The sequence below is a fragment of the Chiloscyllium plagiosum genome, unplaced genomic scaffold, assembly GCF_037043375.1.
Source record: "Chiloscyllium plagiosum isolate Xiang-an unplaced genomic scaffold, Cpla_swu_hap1 HiC_scaffold_15, whole genome shotgun sequence".
Lineage (NCBI taxonomy): Eukaryota > Metazoa > Chordata > Chondrichthyes > Orectolobiformes > Hemiscylliidae > Chiloscyllium > Chiloscyllium plagiosum.
This window is the reverse complement of record NW_028270153.1, coordinates 9,928,277-9,950,192: the sequence shown is the minus strand read 5'-3', so window position 1 is coordinate 9,950,192 and position 21,916 is coordinate 9,928,277. Positions and strand designations below refer to the sequence as shown.

General features: G+C 45.1%; 1 protein-coding gene across 2 annotated transcripts in view; it reads left to right on the top strand.

Moving 5' to 3' along the window:
• The window catches only part of uqcc1 (ubiquinol-cytochrome c reductase complex assembly factor 1), a 166,911-nt gene that overhangs the window by 73,199 nt on the left and 71,796 nt on the right, over positions 1-21,916 (top strand). For both annotated transcript variants that reach the window (XM_087994719.1, XM_087994720.1), the window contains exon 7: positions 3,139-3,216. In XM_087994719.1, coding sequence (XP_087850845.1) covers positions 3,139-3,216 — 78 coding nt within the window. The remainder of the gene's footprint in view (positions 1-3,138; positions 3,217-21,916) is intronic.

The following is a 21,916-nucleotide window of genomic DNA, read 5'->3' as shown; positions in this document are numbered from 1 at the left end:
GGCTGATTCTGAGACTAGGATACTGAGTCTAAACAGCGGAAACTACAATGGTATGAGGTGCAAGTTGGTTACAATAGATTGGAGCACGTTACTTAAAGGGATGGCAGTGGCAAACATTAAGCGCATGGATGAACTACAAGAACTGATCATTCCTGTCCTGCACTAAAACAAAATGGGAAAGGTGTTCAAACTGTGACTTACAAGAGAAATTCGAGATGGTATTAAATCCAAGGAAGAAGCATACGAATTGGCCAAAAAAGCAACAGACTGAAGAGTGGTGAGTTTAGAAGGAGGACAAAGGGATTGATTAAGAAAGGCAAAATAGAGGATAAGAGTAAACTTGCAGTGAACATAAAATCTGACTGTAAAAGCTTCTATAGGTATGTGAAGAGAAAAAGATTGGTGAAGACAAATGTGGGTCCCTTCCAGTCAGAATGGAAATGGGAATTTACAAGCGGCAACAAAGAAATGGCTAATCAACTAAATACATACTTCAGTTCTCTGCTCACATGAGAGCATACAACTAACACTGCAAAAATATTGATGAACGTTGGGTTTTGTGCGATGGGGGAACTGGGAGAAATCAGTCCTGCAACAATTCTGGAACAGTTCCTGCAGATTATAGGATAGCTAATGTAACCCTTTTTAAATAGGGAGACAACAAGAAAACAGGAAACTTGTAGGTAGTTAGCCTGACCTTGGCCACTGGCAACATTTTAGAGTCCATTATTAAGAATGAGATTGTGGAGAACATGGTAAAATAGGGCTGAGTCAGCATGGCTTCGTGAAGGGGAATTCAAATCTGTTTGAATTATTTGAGAAGGTAACAAGCAAGTTTCATAAAGGAAAGCCAGTGGATGTGAACTGTTTGGATTTCCAGAAGGCCCTTGACAAGGTGCTGCACAAGGTGCTGCAAAATAGCTCATGGTGTTAGAAGCAAGGTACTGGCATGAGTAGAGGATTGGCTGACTGGCAGGAGGTAGAGAGTGGGGATAAGAGGATCTTTTTCAGAATGGCAGGAGGTGACTAGTGGAATTCCACAGGAAGTAGTGTTGGGACAATTCATGTTATACATTAATGATCTGGATAAAGAAACTGAGGGCATTAAGTTTACAGACGACACAAAGATAGAGGGGTAGATATTGTTGCGGAAAAGGGGAGGCTGCAGAAGGACTAGGATGAGCTACAGTAGTGGGCAAAAAAGTTCCAGATTGAATACAGTGTGGGAACGTGTGAGGTTATGCACTCTAGTAGGAAGAATAGAGGTGTAGATGTTCTCTGAATGAGGCAAATGTTCAGAAATTCAAGATTCTCATGAGGTTATCATTTTGTTTGGTAGTTAGGAAAGCAAATGCAATGTTGGCTATCAAATTCAATCATCAGCCGTGATCATATTGAATGGCAGAACAGACTCAAAGAACCAAATGGCCTCCTCATGTAACTATTTTTCACCTCCTCCATTCTGAAAAAGATCCTCTTATCCCCACTCTCGACCTCCTGCCAGTCAGCCAATCCTGTCCATGCCAGTACCTTGCTCCTAACACCATGGCAAAAAAAAACACTTCAGAGCTTCCTAACGGAAGCCTAGTACATTGGGTTGTTTATTCTGTTCACTCATAAAAACTTACCAAAAGTAAACAAATATCCATTAGCCTTCAAAAGCCATCTAACAAACCAAGGCTTCAGAAAACCATGCAAATTAATCATTAAACCCCTTCATAGACATGGGCCAAAATCACCATGCCACTAGTTCAATATCCAAACTCTAAAATAAAATAAATGGTATTAAAATATTTATCTACAACTCTCGTGTGTATCACAGTTGGGAATCCCCCTGCCCATATCGACAGTGTAAAAATCCCATCCCTTTGTCCGGTGGTAAAGATTTCCCCCTCCCTTTGTGGAGTGCCTATGGATCATCTTAGTGGAGATCCAACCCTTACCCCATCCCTCCCCAAAATCACACACTCCCAGGTCTGAGAAACAGAAGATGCTTACGGCATAGAAAAAGACCATTTTGCCCACTGTGTTTGCTTAAAATTAAGCTGAGCTCATTTATGAATAGCCATCTCATGTCATATGAGTAAAATGTATAGGGCATGGAAGGGAGATCGATGATTCAAACTGCTTCTCTGTTGAGGCCTTTTGTGCTTCTTGGGACATAAGATCAGTCACAATGTAATTAAATGGCAGAGGAGGGTGAAGAAGCTGAAGGATTTTCACACTGAGTTTATCCATGTCCATGATATCCCTGTTACCTGTCAACCATATCAAGTCCAATATATAGATGTGTCTTTGTTTTCCTTATGGAGAAAGGGCAGGTTAAGGCTCATGAATGCTGTAATTTTGAAATGAAAGTATTAGAAGATACAATGTAGAAACAGGTTATTCAGCCCAACCAGCCCTTTATGTTCCACACAAGCAATAGGTGATGTAAGCCAACTAGTTACTGGATGTGAGTTTGCTCTTTGAGGTGGGAGGTTCAGTTTCAGACATTTTGTCACCATACTAGGTAACATCATCAGTGAGTCTCCAGTGAAGCCTTGTGTCAATTTATCTAGTTTTTCCTGCAGGTCTAATTTTTTTTATTTTCTGTGTTTGCTGCTGTCTAATGCGTATGGCTTGTTGTACTGTGTCTGTCTATTCATGGTCTGTTGCGTTGTGAGTAAAGGTTTTTGGCGCGAAATTTCCCGATTGTATTTAGAGTCAGTTGTGGGCATTGTTAATCATTTTTCGAAGCATTCTGCAGCCGTTTTGTTCTGCTATTCTTTTAGCTACTGGGATGTTATGGGGAGGTTTGTATTTCAGACATTTTGGTAGTTCTTTCACTGGAGGCTCACTGATGTTACCTAGTATGGTAACAAAGAAGTGTCTGAAACTGAACCTTCCAGCTCAGCAACCAAACTCACATCCAGAACCTCAACCTGAGTTACAAATCTTTTCAAAACTGGCTAACAACTAGTTACTGGTAACCATTTCAGGATACACTTAGAAGCTGCTGCTGTTCACACCTGAGTGTCCCTGGATTTGATATTGAACATTTCTCTTCATATCTTACTATCTGATCTCTCCACTGAGGAAAAGGTGCAGTTGATTACATGTCGAATATTCATTTGTGGTACCATTTGTGCCCCTCAGATCGAGTCATTTGTGCTGAAGGAGGACATGAGAGTTATGACAGAAACTTTCTACGCTGCTATTTTTGGATATGATGAGGTGAGTGTTGATTTTTATTTTTAAAACCACGGAATTGTTATAGTGCACAAAGAGGCCATTTGATCCATCATGTTAGCACTAGCTTTCTAAACTAGTCTTTCTCAAAGTCCTATATATTATTCCTATTTTAAATAATCCCTTTTTAAATGCATCAATTGAACCTGCCTATATCACCCTTCCAGGCAGTGTGTTCCAGGCAGCGTGTTCCAAATCCAAACCATATACATTGCATTTATTTCCTTTTGCAAGTTATCTAATATCTGTTTCCACCAGTTCTGATCCTTTTGTTGAGTGGGAATAGTTTTTCCCTGTCTACTCTATTCAGCTCATTCATGATTTTGAATTGTTAAATCAAAAATCTTTTTTTAGCCTTGTCCTTTCCAAATAAAATTGTCCCAACCTTTGCCACCTATCTTCATAACTGAAGTTTCTCATCCCTGGAACCATTTTAAGAAACCTCTTCTGTACTTTCTCCCATACAGTCACATCTTTCCTGAGGTGTGATGGCCAGAACTGTGTACAGTACTCCAGCTGAAGTCTAACTCGTGTCGTTGACAAATTCATTATAACATCCTTAGTCTTGTACTTCACAGTTCTGAAGTTCTGGCCCTCTGGAAAATAGGAAACACTTTTCAAGGTTTCAAGGTATGGTGACTCAGTGGTTAGCACTGCTGCCTCACAGCACCAGGAACCCAGGTTCGATTCCAGCCTCGGGTGACTGTCTGTGTGGAGTTTGTACGTTCTCCCCATGTCTGCATGGATTTCCTCCAGGTGCTCCGGTTTCCTCCACAGTCCAAAACTCTGTAGGTTAGGTGAATTTGCCATGCTAACTTGCCCAGAGTGTTCAAGCAAGTGTAGCTTATGTGCATTAGTGAGGCATAAATACCGGGTAGAGGGAATGGGTCTGGGTGGGTTACTGTTTAGAGGGTCAGTGTGGACTTGTTGGGCCGAAGGGCCTGTTACCACACTAGAGATTCTATTCTGTTGTAATTATTGGTTCATTGTTTGTGTCAGGTATGACAGTAACCGTGTGCACATCTTGTGACAGTGTATCCAACCTTCAGATTTGATTTGATTTTATTGTCATGTGTACTCTAGTACGGTGAAACATGTATAATGTCATCACACAAGGTGCAAGTACCTCGGCACAGAATCTTAAGAACAAGGTAGAAAGAACAAAGTTGAACATTGCAGTAATTATAATGTGGCGTAAAACATACAAAGTAAGTTTAAAAGTTATGCATTGCAGACCCTGTTAGTTTTATGTAGAAGGTAAAGCTGAAAGTTCAAACATTACAGTCTTTCTTAAGTGCTTTATCCATGGTGGGACTGCACTTCGAGGAATCACCTTGAGACCCGAAGTCCACACTAACTAGGGCTGCACAATATACAGCTGTTGTTTTTTTAAAATAAAACACTTCTTTAAACAAAAGTTTGTGAAATTTAGTGCTCTCTCCTCCAGAAGACATTTGATGGTGTAGGGTGGGGGATTGGATTGAAAACATCAAACTGGTAATAGTAGAATTTTCAGTAAGCAGCAGTTAATATGGGTGATGGAACCAAGGACGATTGATAAATGGAGCTGAGGTATAAATCGTCCTAAATCTAATTGACTGACAGCATTAATTCAAGGGGCTGAATGTTACCTTGTGTGCCTGTACAAAATTCCATGTCAGCTTTCAAATGAAGAGTAGCTACTTAGTTCCTTTGTGTGGAGAGCTCAAGTCTGGCAATAGAAACCACAGTTGGTCACAAGTGCTACAAAGACTTGCTTAAGGCTTAGGGTAAGTGATGACAGTGATATTGTTGCTGGGCTTGTAATGCAGAAGCCTGCATGATAGTCTGGGGACACAGGTTCAGATTCCACAACCACAGAGTAGAATTTGAATTTAGTAAAAATCTTGAAATAAAGTCTAATAATGTGTCGGATTGTGACTTTGGGGGAAGGGTGAACAGCCCCAAGTCGTGGTCTATGTAGGTACCAAAGACATAGGTAGAAAATGGGATAGGGATGTAAGGCAGGATTTCAGGGAGCTAGGGTGGAAGCTGAGAGCTAGAACAAACAGAGTTGTTATCTCTGGTTTGTTACCTGTGTCACGTGATAACAAGTTGAGGAACAGGGAGCGCTATCAGCTGAACACATGGCTGCAAGGATGTTGAAGGAGGGCGGGTTTCAGGTATATGGATAATTGGGGCTAATTCTGAGGAAGGTGGGACCTCTACAAACAGGACAGTCTTCACTTGAACCAGAGGGGTACTAATATGTTGGGTGGGAAATTTGCTGGTGCTATTTGGGTGGGTTTAAACTAGCTCAGCAGGGGAGAGAGGGTGCTGTAGTTCCAGTGCACAGGAAGATGTGAGGAGGAAGGATATGGACAGAATTTCACGGTCACAGGAGTGTGCTGACAGACAGCAAACTGGTTTGAAGTGTGTCTACTTCAACATCGGGGATATCCAGAATACGGTAAGTAAGTTTACAGCATGGATAGGTACCTGGGACTTCGATGTTGTGGCTATTTCGGAGACATGGATAGAGCAAGGTCAGGAATGGATATTGCAGGTCTTTCATTAAGATCAGACAAGGCAGTAAAAGAGGGGGAGGTGTGGCTTTGTAGTCAAAGACAGTATAATGGTTGAGAGAACTTTTGACGAGGACTCGTCTACTGAGGTGGTATGGGCTAAGGTTAGAAACAGGAGAGGAGAGGTCACACTAGGAGTTTTTTTATAGGCTCCACAGAGTTCCAGGGAGGTGGAGGAGAGGATTGGCAAAACAATTCTGGGTAGGAGTGAAAGGAACAGGGTAGTCATTATGGGGGACTTTCACTTCAACTTGAGTACGTCGGATGGATCAATTTTTGTTCAATGTGTACAGGAGGGTTTCCTGATACAGCATGTCGAAGGACTGACGAGATGGGAGGCCACACTGGATCTGGTGCTTGGTAATGAAGCAGGCCAGGTGTTTGATTTAGTGACAGGTGAGCACTTTGGAGAGAGTGACAATAATTTGGTTAAGTTTAGTTTAACGATGGAAAGGGATAGGTACATGCACAGGGCAAGAGTTATAGATGGGGGAAGGGCAATTATAATGCAATTAGGCAAGACTTAGGAGACATAGAATGGGGGAGCAAAATGCAGGGGCTGGGGACAATCAAACTGTAGAATTGGTTGAAGGAACAGGTATTGCGTGTCCTTGATAGGTATGTCCCTGTCAGGCAGGGAGGAAGTGACAAGGTAAGGGAACTGTGATTTACTAAAGAAATTATATCTCTTGTTAAGCGGAAGAGGGAGGCTTATGTGACGTTGAGATAGATGGTTCAGATGAGGTGATGGAGAGTTAAAGATTAGCTACTTTAAAGAGAGAGTTAAGAAGAGCAAGGAGGGGACATGACCAGTTTTTAGCAGGTAGAATAAAGAGAACCGTAAAGTTTTCTATAGGTATGTGAAGAATAAAAGGATGACCAGGATAGGAATAGAGCCAGTCAAAGACCGAAGTGAACCCTGTGGAGATCGGAGAGGTGCTAAATGAATATTTCTCATCTGTTTTGACTCCAGAAAAGAAGAATATTGTAGAGGAGAAGACTGAAGATACAGGCTTTTAGACGAGAAAGGATTGAGGTTAGTAAGGAGGAGATGTTTCAATTCTAGGAGGAGTGAAAGTAGGTAAGTCCCCTGGGCTGGCTGGGATTTATCTGAGGATTCTCTGGGAAGCCAGGGAGGAGATGGTGGAGCCTTTGGCCTTGATCTTTGAGTCATCATTGTCTACAGGTTTAGTACCTAAGGACTGGAGGATTGAAAGTATTGTGCCTTGTTCAAGAATTAGAGACGACCTAGGTAATTAATGACCAGTGAGCCCGACGTCTGTTATAGGAGAAGTTTTGGAAAGGATTATAAGAGAGAGGATTTATAATGATGTAGCAAGCAACAATTTGATTGGAGGTAGTCAACACTGTTTTGTCAGGGACAGGTCGTGTCTCACAAACCTCATTGAGTATTTGAGAAGGTGACCAAGCATGTAGATGAGGGTAGGGCAGTTGACATGGTGTACATGGACTTTAGTAAAGCCTTTGATAAGGTTCCACATGGTAGGCTTTTGGAGAAAATGCAGAGGCATGGAATTTAGCAGTTTGAATTAGAAACTTGCTTTCTGTAAGAAGGCAGTGAGTCGTGGATGATGGAAAATATTCTGCCTGGAATCCGGTTACTAGTGATGTGTCACAAGGATCTGTTTTGGGACTGCTATTACATAGAACATTACAGCGCAGTACAGGCCCTTCGGCTCTTGATGTTGCACCAACCAGTCATACCAATCTGAAGCCCATCTAACCTACACTATTCCATGTACGTCCATATGCTTGTCCAATGACGACTTAAATGTACTTAAAGTTGGCGAATCTACTACCTTGCAGGCAAAGCATTCCATGCCCTTACTACTCTCTGAGTAAAGAAACTACCTCTGACATCTATCCTATATATATATCACCCCTCAATTTAAAGCTATGCCCCCTCGTGCCTGCCGTCACCATACTTGGAAAAAGGCTCTCCCTGTCCACCCTATCTAACCCTCTGATTATCTTATATGTCTCTATCAAGTCACCTCTCAACCTTGTTCTCTCCAACGAAAACAGCCTCAAGTCCCTCAGCCTTTCCTCGTAAGACCTCTCCTCCACACCAGGCAACATCCTAGTAAATCTCCTCTGCACCCTTTCCAAAGCTTCCACATCCTTTTTATAATGCGGTGACCAGAACTGTATACAATACTCCAAATGTGGCCGCACCAGAGTTTTGTGCAGCTGCAGCATAACCTCATGGTTCTGGAACTCGATCCTTCTATTAATAAAAGCTAAAACACTGTATGCCTTCTTAATAACCCTGTCAACCTGGGTGGCAACTTTCAAGGACATGGACACTGAGATCCCTCTGCTCATCTACACTACCACGAATCTTTGCATTCCGGTTACTCCGACCAAAGTGAATCACCTCTCACTTGTCCGCATTAAACTCCATTTGCCACCTCTCAGCCCAGCTCTGCAGCTTATCTGTGTCTCTGTAACCTACAACATCCTTCGTCACTATCCACAACTCCACCAACCTTAGTGTCGTCTGCAAATTTACTAACCCACCCTTCTACGCCCTCATCCATGTCGTTTATAAAAATGACAAACAGCAGTGGACCCAACACTGACCCTTGCGGTACACCACTAGTAACTCTTTGTCATTTTTATAAACGACTTGGACGCAGGCATAGATGGATTAGTAAGTTTGCAGATGACACTAATGTTGGTGGAGTAGTGGACAGTGTGGATGAGTGTTGCAGATTGCAGGGGGACTTGGATAAACTGCAGAATTGGGCTGAGAGGTAGCAAATGGAGTTCAATGCAGATAAATGTGAGGTGATTCACTTTGGGGAGAATAATAGGAAGACAGAATACTGGGCCAATGGAAAGATTCTTGGTAGTGTGGATGTGCAGAGGGATCTTGGTGTCCACGTACATAGATCCCTGAAAGTTGCCACCCAGGTTGATAGTGCTGTTAAGAAGTCACACAGTGTGTTAGGTTTTATTGGTGGAGGGATTGAGTTCCGGAGTTGTAATTTCATGCTGCAACTGTACAAAATGCTAGTGCGGCCACACTTGGAATATTGTGTACAGTTCTGGTCTCCCCATTACAGGAAGGATATGGAAGCATTGGAAAAGGTGCAGAGGAGATTTACCAGGATGCTGCCTGGTCTGGAGGGAAGGTCTTATAAGGAAAGGCTGAGGGACTTGGGTCTGTTCTCATTGGACTAAGAGGGGCTTTAATAGAGACGTACAAGATGACCAGAGAGTCTTTTTCCTAGGATGATGATGTTGTCTTGTTTGAAGGGGCATAGCTGCAAATTGAGGGGTGATAGATTTAAAACAGATGTCAGAGGTTCTTTACTCAGGGAGTGGTAAGGGTGTGGAATGCCCTACATGCCGATGTAGTTAACCCAGCCACATTAGGGGCATTTAAACAGTCCTTGGATAAGCACATGGATGATGATGGGATAGTGTAGAGGTTGGCGCAACATAAAGGGCCTGTTCTGCATTGTATTGTTATATGTTCTATGAAACCCAACCAAACATAATGACTTTTAATAATGTCTTCAGTGATGTTCGTAGAACTGATGTCCTTATCTGGTCTGGCATACACATGACTCCAGACCCACAGCAATGTGGTTAACACTTAACTGCTCTCTGAAATGGAACTCCGGCACCATTAACCAAGCGGCGGCTACAGCGCCCGCGGCAGCAACCGCCGCCGCGAACCATGACGTCACTTCTGCCCCCACCGACCTCGCAGCCTCCGCGATCGCTGCCCAGACAATCACCTCCACGATCTCCAGGAAGACCATCGCTGACAGATTCGCGGCCTCTGTGGCTATTGGGAATAACTCCGTTTCTGTCGTCGCCGCAGCCACTTCCGCCCCCAGTGACATCACTAACCTGCACAACCACCACACCGCATGCGTCTCTGCCTCCACGCCGATCTCCGTCACCACGCCTAACTCCGCCCCCACACCGATCTCCGTTACCACGCCTAACTCCGCCCCCACACCGATCTCCGTTACCACGCCTAACCCCGCCCCCACGCTGATCTCCGTCCCCGCCCCCATGCTGATCTCCATCCCCGCCCCACGCCCAACCCCGCCCCGCGCCCAACCCCACCCCACTCCCAGCTCCAGCCCCACACCAGGTCCTAGCTCCGAGCCCTGCCGTGTTTTCACTATCCCTCCATCCTTCTCTGAGGATGAAAGATCAGTCCTCAGCAGAGGCCTCACCTTCATTCCCCTACGCTCCCGGATTAATGAGTTCAACACGCGGCATGACATCGAACAATTCTTCCGCCGCCTTTGCCTCAGCGCCTACATCTTCAACCAGGACTCCCACCCACCCTCTGACGACTCCTTCTCCCACCTCCAACACGCCCCATCCACCTGGACACCCCGTGCTGGCCTCAAACCTGCCCTCAATCTCTTCATAGCCAACTGCCACCGCGATATTAACTGCCTCAACCTCTCCACCCCTCTCACCCACTCCAACCTCTCACCCTCGGAACGTGCAACCCTCCACTCCCTCCGTTCTAACTCCAACCTCACTATCAAACCGGCAGACAAGGGAGGCGCGGTAGTAGTTTGGCGCAACGACCTTTACACCGCTGAGGCTAAACGCCAGCTCGCGGACACCACCTCCTACTGCCCCCTTGACCATGACCCCACCCCCCACCACCAAACCATCATCTCCCAGACCATCCATAACCTCATCACCTCAGGGGATCTCCCATCCACCGCCTCCAACCTCATAGTCCCACAACCCCGCACCGCCCGTTTCTACCTCCTGCCCAAAATCCACAAACTTGACTGCCCCGGCCGACCCATTGTCTCAGCCTGCTCCTGCCCCACCGAACTCATCTCTGCATAACTCGACACGATCCTGTCCCCCTTAGTCCAAGAATTCCCCACCTACGTTCGGGACACTACCCATGCCCTCCACCTCCTCCATGATTTTCGCTTCCCCGGTCCCCAACGCCTTATCTTCACCATGGACATCCAGTCCCTGTACACCTCTATCCCCCATCACGAAGGACTCAAAGCCCTCCGCTTCTTCCTTTCCTGTCGTACCAACCAGTACCCTTCCACTGACACCCTCCTTCGACTGACTGAACTGGTCCTCACCCTGAACAACTCTTTCCAATCCTCCCACTTCCTCCAAACCAAAGGAGTAGCCATGGGCACCCGCATGGGCCCCAATTATGCCTGCCTCTTCGTAGGATATGTGGTACAGTCAATCTTCCACAGCTACACTGGCACCACCCCCCACCTTTTCCTCCGCTACATCGATGACTGTATCAGTGCTGCCTCGTGCTCCCATGAGGAGGTTAAACAGTTCATCCACTTTACTTAACACCTTCCACCTCAACCTCAAATTCACCTGGACCGTCTCAGACTCCTCCCTCCCCTTCCTTGACCTTTCCATTTCTATCTCGGGCAACCGAATCAACACTATAAACCGACCGACTCCCACAGCTACCTGGACTACACCTCCTCCCACCCTGCCCCCTGTAAAAACACCATCCCATATTCCCAATTCCTTCGTCTCCGCCGCATCTGCTCCCAAGAGGACCATTTCCGATACCGAACAACCCAGATGGCGTCCTCCTTCAAAGACCGCAATTTCCCCCCAGACGTGATCGACGATGCTCTCCACCGCATCTCCTCCACTTCCTGCTGCTCCGCCCTTGAACCCCGCCCCTCCAATCGCCACTAGGACAGAACCCCACTGGTCCTCACTACCACCCACCAACCTCCGTATATAGCGTATCATCCATCGTCATTTCCGCCACCTCCAAACGGACCCCACCACCAGGGATATATTTCCCTCCCCTCCCCTATCAGCGTACAGAAAAGACCACTCCCTCCATGACTCCCTCGTCAGGTCCACACCCCCCACCAACCCAACCTCCACTCCCGGCACCTTCCCCTGCAACCGCAAGAAATGCAAAACTTGCGCCCACACCTCCCCCCTTAATTCCCTCCAAGGCCCCAAGGGATCCTTCCATATCCGCCACAAATTCACCTGCACCTCCACACACATCATTTATTGCATCCGCTGCACCCGATGTGGCCTCCTCTATATTGGGGAGACAGGCCGCATACTTGCGGAACTTTTCAGAGAACACCTCTGGGACACCCGGACCAACCAACCCAACCACCCCGTGGCTGAATACTTCAACTCCCCCTCCCACTCCACTAAGGACATGCAGGTTCTTGGACTCCTCCATTGCCAGACCATAGCAACACGACGCCTGGAGGAAGAGCGCCTCATCTTCCACCTAAGAACCCTCCAACCACAAGGGATGAACTCAGATTTCTCCAGTTTCCTCATTTCCCCTCCCCCCACCTCGTCTCAGTCAAATCCCTCGAATTCTGCACCGCCTTCCTAACCTGCAATCTTCTTCCTGACCTCTCCGCCCCCCACCCCCGGCCTATCACCCTCACCTTGACCTCCTTCCACCTGTCACATTTCCAACGCCCCTCCCCCAAGTCCCTCCTCCCTACCTTTTATCTTAGCCTCCTGGACACACTTTCCTCATTCCTGAAGAAGGGCTCATGTCCGAAACATCAATTCTCCTGCTCCTTGGATGCTGCCTGACCTGCTGCGCTTTTCCAGCAACACATTTTCAGCTCTCTGAAATGGCCCAGCAAGCCAATCAGTTGTATCAATTGTTGGAAACTCTCAAAAGATCAAAAGTAGACAGACTATCTTGCTACTTACACCAAAGGGACCGCAGAGATTCAAGAAGCCAGCTCACCACCACCTTCTCAAAGGCAACTAGGAATTAGGAATAAATGCCTGGCCCACTCATGATACTTTTATTCAGTTTTTTTTTTAAAAAAGGGAAAAGCCTGAAGTGATGCAGCATCAGGCCTGAGGAGCTAGAAAATCAATGTGAGAAGGATCTTGCTGGAGAGCCCTGACCTGTAGAACATTTATCCCTTTTTAAAAGGATCAGTGAGAATGTACTGTTGCTGTCTGTGTGCAGCATCTTAGAGTGGTATCTGTCCGTGCCACGACATATCAGTTCCAATGCACCAGCTGTGTCCTCAGACAGGAGCTACACAATTATCTCTGTGTTCATTCACAATGTGACTAAGCATCTACAAATCCATTATCTTCCTCGAATTCCAAGAACAAAAATCATCATATAATCACTATTGCATTTTGAACGGGAATTGGTAGAACGTGGAGAGGAGGAAAGTGGTGGAATAGACCACTGTCTCTGTGGTATATAGACTTCACTTTAAGTTTATATATAGATGTGTCAGCATCTGAAGAAGAGTCATACTAGACTTGAAATGTTAAGTCTGTTTCTCTCTCCACAGATGCTGCCTGACCTGCTGAGTTTCTCCAGCTTTCTTGTTTTTATTTGAGATTTTGAGCATCTGCAGTATTTTGCTTTTATTTCAAGTAAAACGTCACTGATGGGAATAGTTTATAGACAAACCTAACAGTGACCATCCTGTAGGATGGTGTGTGCAGGAATTAATGGGCATTTCAGAAAAGAATGGCAATACTTGCATGCAGATTAGATAAATCAGATTTGCAAATAAAGCCTGAAAGGTGAGTTTGTAGCACAGAGTTAACCAGAGAGCAGACAATTCTAGATCTGGTAATAGGCAATGAGACAGGATGAATTAATGCCCTCATAGTAAAGGAGCCCCTGGGTAACAGCGATCAGAGCATCATTGACTTTCACATTCAATTCGAGGGAGGAAAAAATGTATTTAAAACAACTGTGTTAAACTTAACTAAATGCAATTGTAAAGACAGGGCTGGCTGAAGTGAGCTGGGAAGTTAGATTAAGAGGTAGGTAGCAAAGAAACAGTGGAAGATGTTTAGCGAAATATGCTATAATACTCAGCAAAAACGCATTTTAGTAGAAAATAATGACTCCACAAGAAGGATGCATCTTTCATGGATAGCTAAGAAAGTTAACAATGGAATCAAATTGAAGGAAAAAGCTTACAATTCGGTAAAGGTTAGTGGCGGGGTACAAGATTGGACGAATAAGCACGCCAGCAAAGAGTAACTGAAAGTTTGAGCAAGAAGTTAGAATTTAAGAGAAATCGAGCTAGAAATATAACAACAGTTCCTACAGGTATTTCAAAAGGAAAGAGTACCTAAAGTGAGTGTTGGCCCTCTGGAGAGTTGAGTCTGGGAAATTTAATGAGCAAATGGCAGGTGCATTGAACATGTGTATTGTATCTGTCATCACTGTACTCCATACAAATAACATTCCATAAATAATTGTGAATCAAGAGGTAAAAGGGAAGAAGGAACTTAAAACCATTACAATCACCCAGGAAAAATTAATGGGAAAATTATTCAATGTAAAATTTGACAAGTCCCAGATCATAATGGACTTAATCCACAGGTCTTAACTAAAGTGAAGACCAAGATAGTATATGTGTTGGTTATAATTGTTGGTGAGGATTTTACCAAATCTTTTGTCGGAAAGATCCCATCAGATGGGAAATAGAGAATGTACCTTGTTGATTCAAGAGAGACATATAAAGTCGCAAACTACAGGTCAGTTTTGCCTCATTTGCCATGAGGAAATTGCTCGAACCTAACATCAAGGGGGATATAGCAGAGCTCTTCATGCATTAGCCAGAGTCAACATGGATTTGACTAATTAATGAGAGCTTTTTAAAGAAGTAATATGCACATGACTAAAGAAGAGCCTATGGATGTCGTATACTTAGATTCTGAGAGGATAATTGATAAAGTGCCACATCAAAGGTTACTATACAAAATAAAAGCTCATGGTGGAGGGATTAATGTATTAGCATAGATAGAGGAATAAGTAACTAACAGGAATTGTATAGCCAGGACAAATGGATCATTTTTATGTTGATGTGAAATAGTAGTGGGGTGCCGCAGGGATCACTGATGGTACATCAACATTTTAGACTTTGTCATGGCCTTGGATGCAGGGACCACTCCAACCCCACCCCCACCGAATGTGAAGTGCTCCACTCTCTCCGCACCAATCCCTGTTTCACCATCAAACTCGCTGACAAAGGTGGGTTGGTGGGAATCTGGAGGACGGACCTCTATGTTGCAGAGGTTGAACACCAGCTCTCCAACACCATGCTCTACCTTCCCCCTTGCCTACGACCCCACCGTGACCCACTAGCCAAAATCACTCGGACTGTCTGTAACCTCATTGCCTCTGGTGATCTTCCCTCCAATGCCTCCAACCTCGCAGGCCCCTAGCCCCGCACTGTCCGGTTCTATCTGCTCCCCAAGATCCACAAGCCCAACTACCCGGCCAACCTATCGTCTCGGCATGCTCCTGCCCTGTCTAACTCATTTCTTCCAATCTTGACTCCATCTTCACCCACCTTGGTCAAGACATTTCTCACCTACATCCATAACACTAACCATGCCCTCCATCTCTTCAGTAACTTCCAGTTCCCCGGCCTCTAATGCTTTATCTTCACAATGGAGGTGCAGTCCTTATACACATTCATACCCCACAAGGATGGCTTTAAGGCCCTCATCCTTCTCCTCTCCAACAGACTCATCCAGTTCCCCTCAACCAATACCCACCTCCGCCACACCAAACTAGTCCTCACCCTCGATAACTTTTCCTTCAACTCTTGTCATTTCATCCAAATCCAGACAGTGGGTTATGGGCCCTCAGATGGGCCCCAGCTATGCTTGCCTCTTTGTCAGCTATGTCAAACAGTCCCTCTTCAATACCTACACAGGCACTGTGCTCCAACTGTTCTGCCATTACATCTATGACTGCTACGGTGCAGCATCCTGCACTCAGGCTGAACTGGAGCAGTTCATCAACTTCGCCCACAACTTCCAGCCTGCCCTTAAATTCATTTGATTCATCTCAGACACCTTCCTTCCCTTTCTTGACCTCTCCATTTCCATCTCCGGTGACAGTCTACAGACGGATGTTTACGATAAACCCACAGATTCCCGTAACTATCTGGACTACACCTCCTCCCACCCAGTATCCTGCAAAAACTCCATCCTGTTTTCCCAATTCATTTGCCTCCACTGCATCTGCTGGGACAAGGAGACATTCCACTCCCAAGCATCCCGGAGGTCTACCTATTTCGAACAACGTGCTTTTCCCCCTCCCTCACTGTCATCTAGACCGCTCTCCACTGCACCACCTCTATTCCTCGTTCCACTGCTCTAACCCCCCCCCATGCAATAAAGACAGAGTGCCCCTTGTCCTCACCTACCATCCCACCAGTCTCTGCATCCCACACATCATCCTTAAACACGTCCACCAACTCCAATTAGACCCCATCATCAAGACAATCTTACCCTTCCCCACCACTCTGCTTTCTTCAAAGACCGTTCCCTTCACTGATCCTTGGTTCGCGCCACTCTCCCGACCGACCCCCGGTACCTTCCCCTGCAACCGGAAAGGAAGCAAAATCTGCCGGCACACCACCCCCCTTACTTCCATCCAGGGCCCCAAACAGTCTTTCCAGGTGAGACAGAGGCTCACCTGCCTCTCCCCCAACCTAGTTTACTGTATCCAGTGCTCCTGATGTGGTCTTCTCTACACTGGGGAGACCAAACGTAAACGCAGGGCACATTTCGCCAAGTATCTCAGCCGGGCCCACAGGGTTTGACCGGATGTCCCAGTCACCACCCATTTTACTTCTTCCTTCCCACTTCCTTTCTGATATGACCAGCCTTGGCTTCTGGATGTAAGTTTGCTCGCTGAGCTGGAAGGTTTGTTTTCAGGCGTTTCATCACCATATTTGGTAACATCATCAGTGAGCCTCCGGATGAAGCACTAGTATGTCCAACTTTCTATTTATGTGTTTAGATTTCTTTGGGTAGGTGATGTCATTTCCGATTCTTTTTCTCAGAGGGTGATAGTTGGGGTCCAAATCAATGTTATTGTTGATAGAGTTCTGGTTGGAATGCCATGCTTCAAGGAATTCCCGTGCGTGTTCTGTTTCGCCTGTCCTAGGATGGGTGTGTTGTCCCAGTCAAAGTGTTGTCCTCCTTCATTTGTATGTAAGGATACTAGTGATAATGGGTCATGTCTATTTGTGGCTAGTTGATGTTCATTTATCCTAGTGGCTAGTTTTCTGCCTGTTTGTTACAGTCCTTGCTAGGTATTTTGTAAGCGACATTCATTTTGTTTGTTGCTTGTATAGGATCTTTTAAGTTCATTAGGTGCTGTTTAAGTGTGTTGGTAGGTTTGTGGGCTACCATAATGCCAAGAGGCCTGAGTAGTCTGGAGGTCATTTCAAAGATGTCTTTGATGTAGGGAAGAGTGGCTAGGGTTTCTGGACGCGTTTTGTCTGTTTGGGTTTGTTGCTGAGAAATTGGTGGACTGTGTTCATTGGGTACCCATTCTTTTTTATACACGGTATAGGTGATTTTCCTCCTCTTCATAGTTCCTCTGTGCTGCAGTGTGTGTTAGCTCGTTGAAATAATGTCCTAATGCAGCTTCTTTTGTGGATATTGTGGTGATTGCTTCTGTAGTTCAGTATTTCGTCCGTATGTGTTTTCCTGTAGACGCTCATTTGAAGTTTCCCATTGAGTGTTTGCTCTACTGTGACATCTAGGAATGGCATTTTGCTGTTGTTCTCGTCCCCTTTTGTGAATCTTATGCCAGGTGAGGGTATTATTGAGTGTTGTAGGTTTCCTCTAATTTGTTTCATTTGGTGAAGACGAAGGTGCTGTCCATGTAACGGACCCCAAGTTTGGGTTGGATGGTTGGGAGAGCTGTTTATTTTTGAGTCTCTGCATAAGTGCTTCTGCTAGGAACCCTAATATTGGTGATCCCATGGGTATTCGTTGATTTATTTGTAGGTCTTGTTATTGAATGTGTAGTGAGGGTAAGACAAGGTCCACTATCTTCACAATGTTATCTTTGCTGATGAAGTTGGTGCTGTCTGGTGTTTGTGTCTTTGGTTCCTTTAGTTGTGTCGTCAGTGTTTCTTTAGTCGGATTGATGTTAATGGATGTGAATAGGGTTGTTACATCAAAAGAGACCATTGATGCTATCTTGGTGTCTTTGATGGTGTTCAGGAATTGTGGACCATGAATCAGATTGCAAATTGGAGGAACAACACCTCATCTTCCACCGCTTCCCATCCCCCGATTCCCTTCCCAACCCCTTCACCTCCCCAACCCCTCCCTTCCATTCCTCTTATCAACCCTTCCTTCCAGCCACCAAGCACACTCATTACTCCCATTGACCATCCAGGTCATACCCTCTACCGGTGTTCACCTAGCCCTACCTTATCACTCTGACCCTTCCCCCACCCTACGCCACTCCACCACCTGCAGCTCCCCTTACACCATATCCAACATATTGCAACAAAATATCACTGGTTTTACCCAGTCCTGAAGAAGGGTTCCACCCAAAAGGTTGACTTCTTCACCACCTAATGCTGCATCTGCAGTTTTCCTTGTCTCTGAGCATATCGTTACCAAGTTTGCTGACACAAAAATAGAATATACTAGTACAGCATAGGAATAGGCCCTTCAGTGCACCATGTCTGCACCGACCATGGTGTCATTCTAAACTAATGGTGTCTGCCTGCACATGGTTTGTCTATTTGTATTCCCTGCCTGTTCACGCCTCTTAAACGTTGTTATCGTATCTGCTTCAACCACCTCCCCTGGCAGCTCATTCCAGACACCTGCCACCCTCTGTGTGAAAAAGAAACTGTCCTCGCACATCTCATCCTTTAAAATTCTCCCCCCTCGTTTAAAACTCATGACCCCAGTATTTCATATATCCACTCTAGGAAAAAGACTCTTGACTATCCACTTCACTCATGCCCCTCATAATTTTATATACTTCTATCAGGTCCCCTCCAGCCTCCGACACTCTAGTGTAAACAATCCAAGTTTGTCCAACCTCTCCTTATAGCTAATACACTCCAAACCAGATGCGTTAGCAACATTTAAGAGGCATTTAGACAGACGCATGATTAGACTGGGAATAGAAAGAGATACACCATGTGCAAGCAGATGGGATTAGCTTAGAATGGCACCATGGATGGCACAGAAATACTGGGCTGAAGGGCCTTTCCTGTCCTGTAGTGTTCTCTGTCTACTTCACACTTAGAGTCATAGAGACGTACAGCACGGAAACAGACCCTTTGGTCCATCTCATCCATGCTGATCAGATATCCCAATCTAATCTAGTCCTATTTGCCAGCACTTGCCCCATGTCCCTCTAAACCCTTCCTATTCCTATACCTATCCAGATGCCTTTTAAATGCTGTAATTGTACCAACCTCTCCCACTTCCTCTGGTAACTTATTCCATACATGCACCACCTTCTGCATGAAAAAGTTGCCCCTTAGGTCCCTTTATCCTATCCATGCCCTTTGTGATTTATAAACCTCTGTAAAGTCACCCCTCAGCCTCCAACGCTCCAGGGAAAACAGCCCTAGCCTATTCAGCCTCTCCCTATAGCTCAAACCCTCCAACCCTGGCAACATCCTTGTAAATCTTTCCTGAACCCTTTCAAGTTTCACAACATCTTCCCGATAGGAAGGAGACCAGGATTGCATGCAATATTCCAAAAGTGGCCCTTGTCTGGGTCAAGCTCCATCTGTCATTTCTCCATTCAACTTTCCAACTAAGCTAATTCCTGCTGCATCCTTTGATAACCTTCCTCACTATCCATCATATATCATCTGCCAATTAAACTAAACCGAACAGACTACCTGCTTTTTCATCCAAGTCATTTATATATATTACAAACAACCGAAGTCCCAGTACTGATCCTTGCAAAACACCACTGGTCATAGTCTCCGGTAAAGATATGCTGCACTATGCTCTGTCTTCTATGACCAAGTCAATTCTGTATCCAGCTTACCATGGACTCTGTGTGACTTAATCTTCTGGACCAATCTACCCTGTCAAATGCAATGGTGAAGTCCATGTAGGTTGTATCCGTTGCTCTACCCTCATCAATCATCTTTGTCACTTTGTCAGAAAACTCAGTCAACTTTGAGACAAGTCTTCCCCTGCACAGAACCATGCTGACTGTCCCTAATAAGTCCCTTCTTTTCCAAATGCAAATAAATCCTGTCGTTTAGAATCTTCATTATTTTCCCTTCGACTGATATAAGGCTCATTAGCTTGTAATTTCCTGGATTGTCCCTGTTACTGTTCTTAAACAAAGGAACAACATTGGCTATTCTGCAATCTTCTGGGACTTCACCTGTGACTAAAGAGGATAGAGAGATCTCTCCCAAGACCCTAGCAGCGTCCTCCCTTGCTTCCCTCAATAACCTGGAATAGATCCCATAAGGCCCTGGGGACTTACCTTAACGTTTATCAACACCACCTCCTCTTTAATATTGACACGTCCCTCTCTAATCTTATCATTATCCATCCTTAGTGATTACCCATGCAAAGTACTCATTAAGGACCTCACCCACTTTCCCGGCTCCATAAACATTCTCTCCTTTCTTGAGTGCACAAACCTTTCCCTAGCTACCGTCTTCCTCCTGATAGACATATAAAATGCCTCAAGATTCTCCTTAATCCTACTTGGTAAGAATATTTCATGGCTACTTTCAACCCTCCTAATTCGTTGTCTAAGTTCTTTTCAGCTTCCTTTACATTTTTCTCTGATTTCAGTTTCCAAATTCTTAGACATACTTCCTTTTATTTGACTAACCTTTCAATACCTCTTGTCACCCAGGGTTCCCAAATCTTACCTCCACAGAGAACGTGCTGGTCCTGAACTCTGACCAACTGGCCTTTCAAAGGTTCCCACAAATTAGATATGGATTTACCCTCAAACAACCGCCCCCAGTCTAATTTTTGCAGTTCCTGCCTAATACTGTTATGATTAGCCTTCCTGCACCTTACTATTTTCACCCGAGATCCAGTTTTATCCTTAACCATATCTATTTTAAAATTTGCTGTTCCCCACTGAAGTTTAGATCAGCTGGCAAGGCTCATTCCTCAGTACAAGATCTAGTACGGCCCCTTGCCTTGTTGGATTATCAACATATTGTTTCAAGAAACCCTCCTGGATGCACCAAACATATTCAGCCCATCTAAGCCCTTGGGGAAGTTAAAATCACCCAGTGCAACTCTATTGTTTTTACATCTTTCCAAGATCTGCCGACATATCTGTTCCTCTATCTCCTGTTGGCTATTGGAAGGCCTATAGTCTCACCCCACCATAGCAATTGCTCCTGTCTCATTCCCGAGTTCCTCAATAGATAGGAAAGTAAGTTGTGAAGAAGACATAAGGAGTTTGCAAAGAGAAATAGATAGTTTGTGATTGGGAAAGTATTTGGTAGGAGTTTAATATAGGTAAATATGAGCTTGTCTATTTTGGCAAGAAGAATAATAAAGTAGCATGTCATTTAAATGGAGGGAGGTTGTAAAGGGTTCCAGATGTTTCAGTTTATGAATCACGAAAAATTAGTATGCAGGGACAGGTGCTTAAGAAGGCTTTGGAATGTTGTTGATTGTTCCAAGGGCACTGGAATATAAGAACATAAGACATAGGAATGGAAGTAAGGCCATTCGGCCCCTCAAGTCCACTCCGCCATTCAATCATGGCTGATGGGCATTTCAGCGCCACTTACTCGCACTCTCCCCGTATCCCTTAATTCCTTGCAGGATTAAAAATTTATCGATCTCTGCCTTGAAGACATTTAATGTCCCAGCCTCCACTGCGCTCCATGGCAATGAATTCCACAGGCCCACCACTCTCTGGCTGAAGAGATGTCTCCTCATGTCGTCTGTTTTAAATTGACTGCCTCCAATTCTAAGGCTGTGCCCACGGGTCCTAGTATCCACGCCTGATGGGAAGAAAATTCCCAGTGTCCACCCTTTCTAAGCCATGCATTATCTTGTAAGTTTCAATTAGATCTCCCCTCAACCTTCTAAACTCTAATGAATACTCATTAGAATGCTCACCAGGATCCTCAGCCAATCATTGTATGTTAGGCCTACCATTCCAGGGATCATCCGTGTGAATCTCTGCCGGACACGCTCCAGTGACAGTATGTCATTCCTGAGGTGTGGGGCCCAAAACTGGACACAGTATTCTAAATGGGGCCTAACCAGAGCTTTATAAAGTCTCAGTAGCACATCACTGCTTTTACATTCCAACTCTCCAATATGAAAGTAAGGAA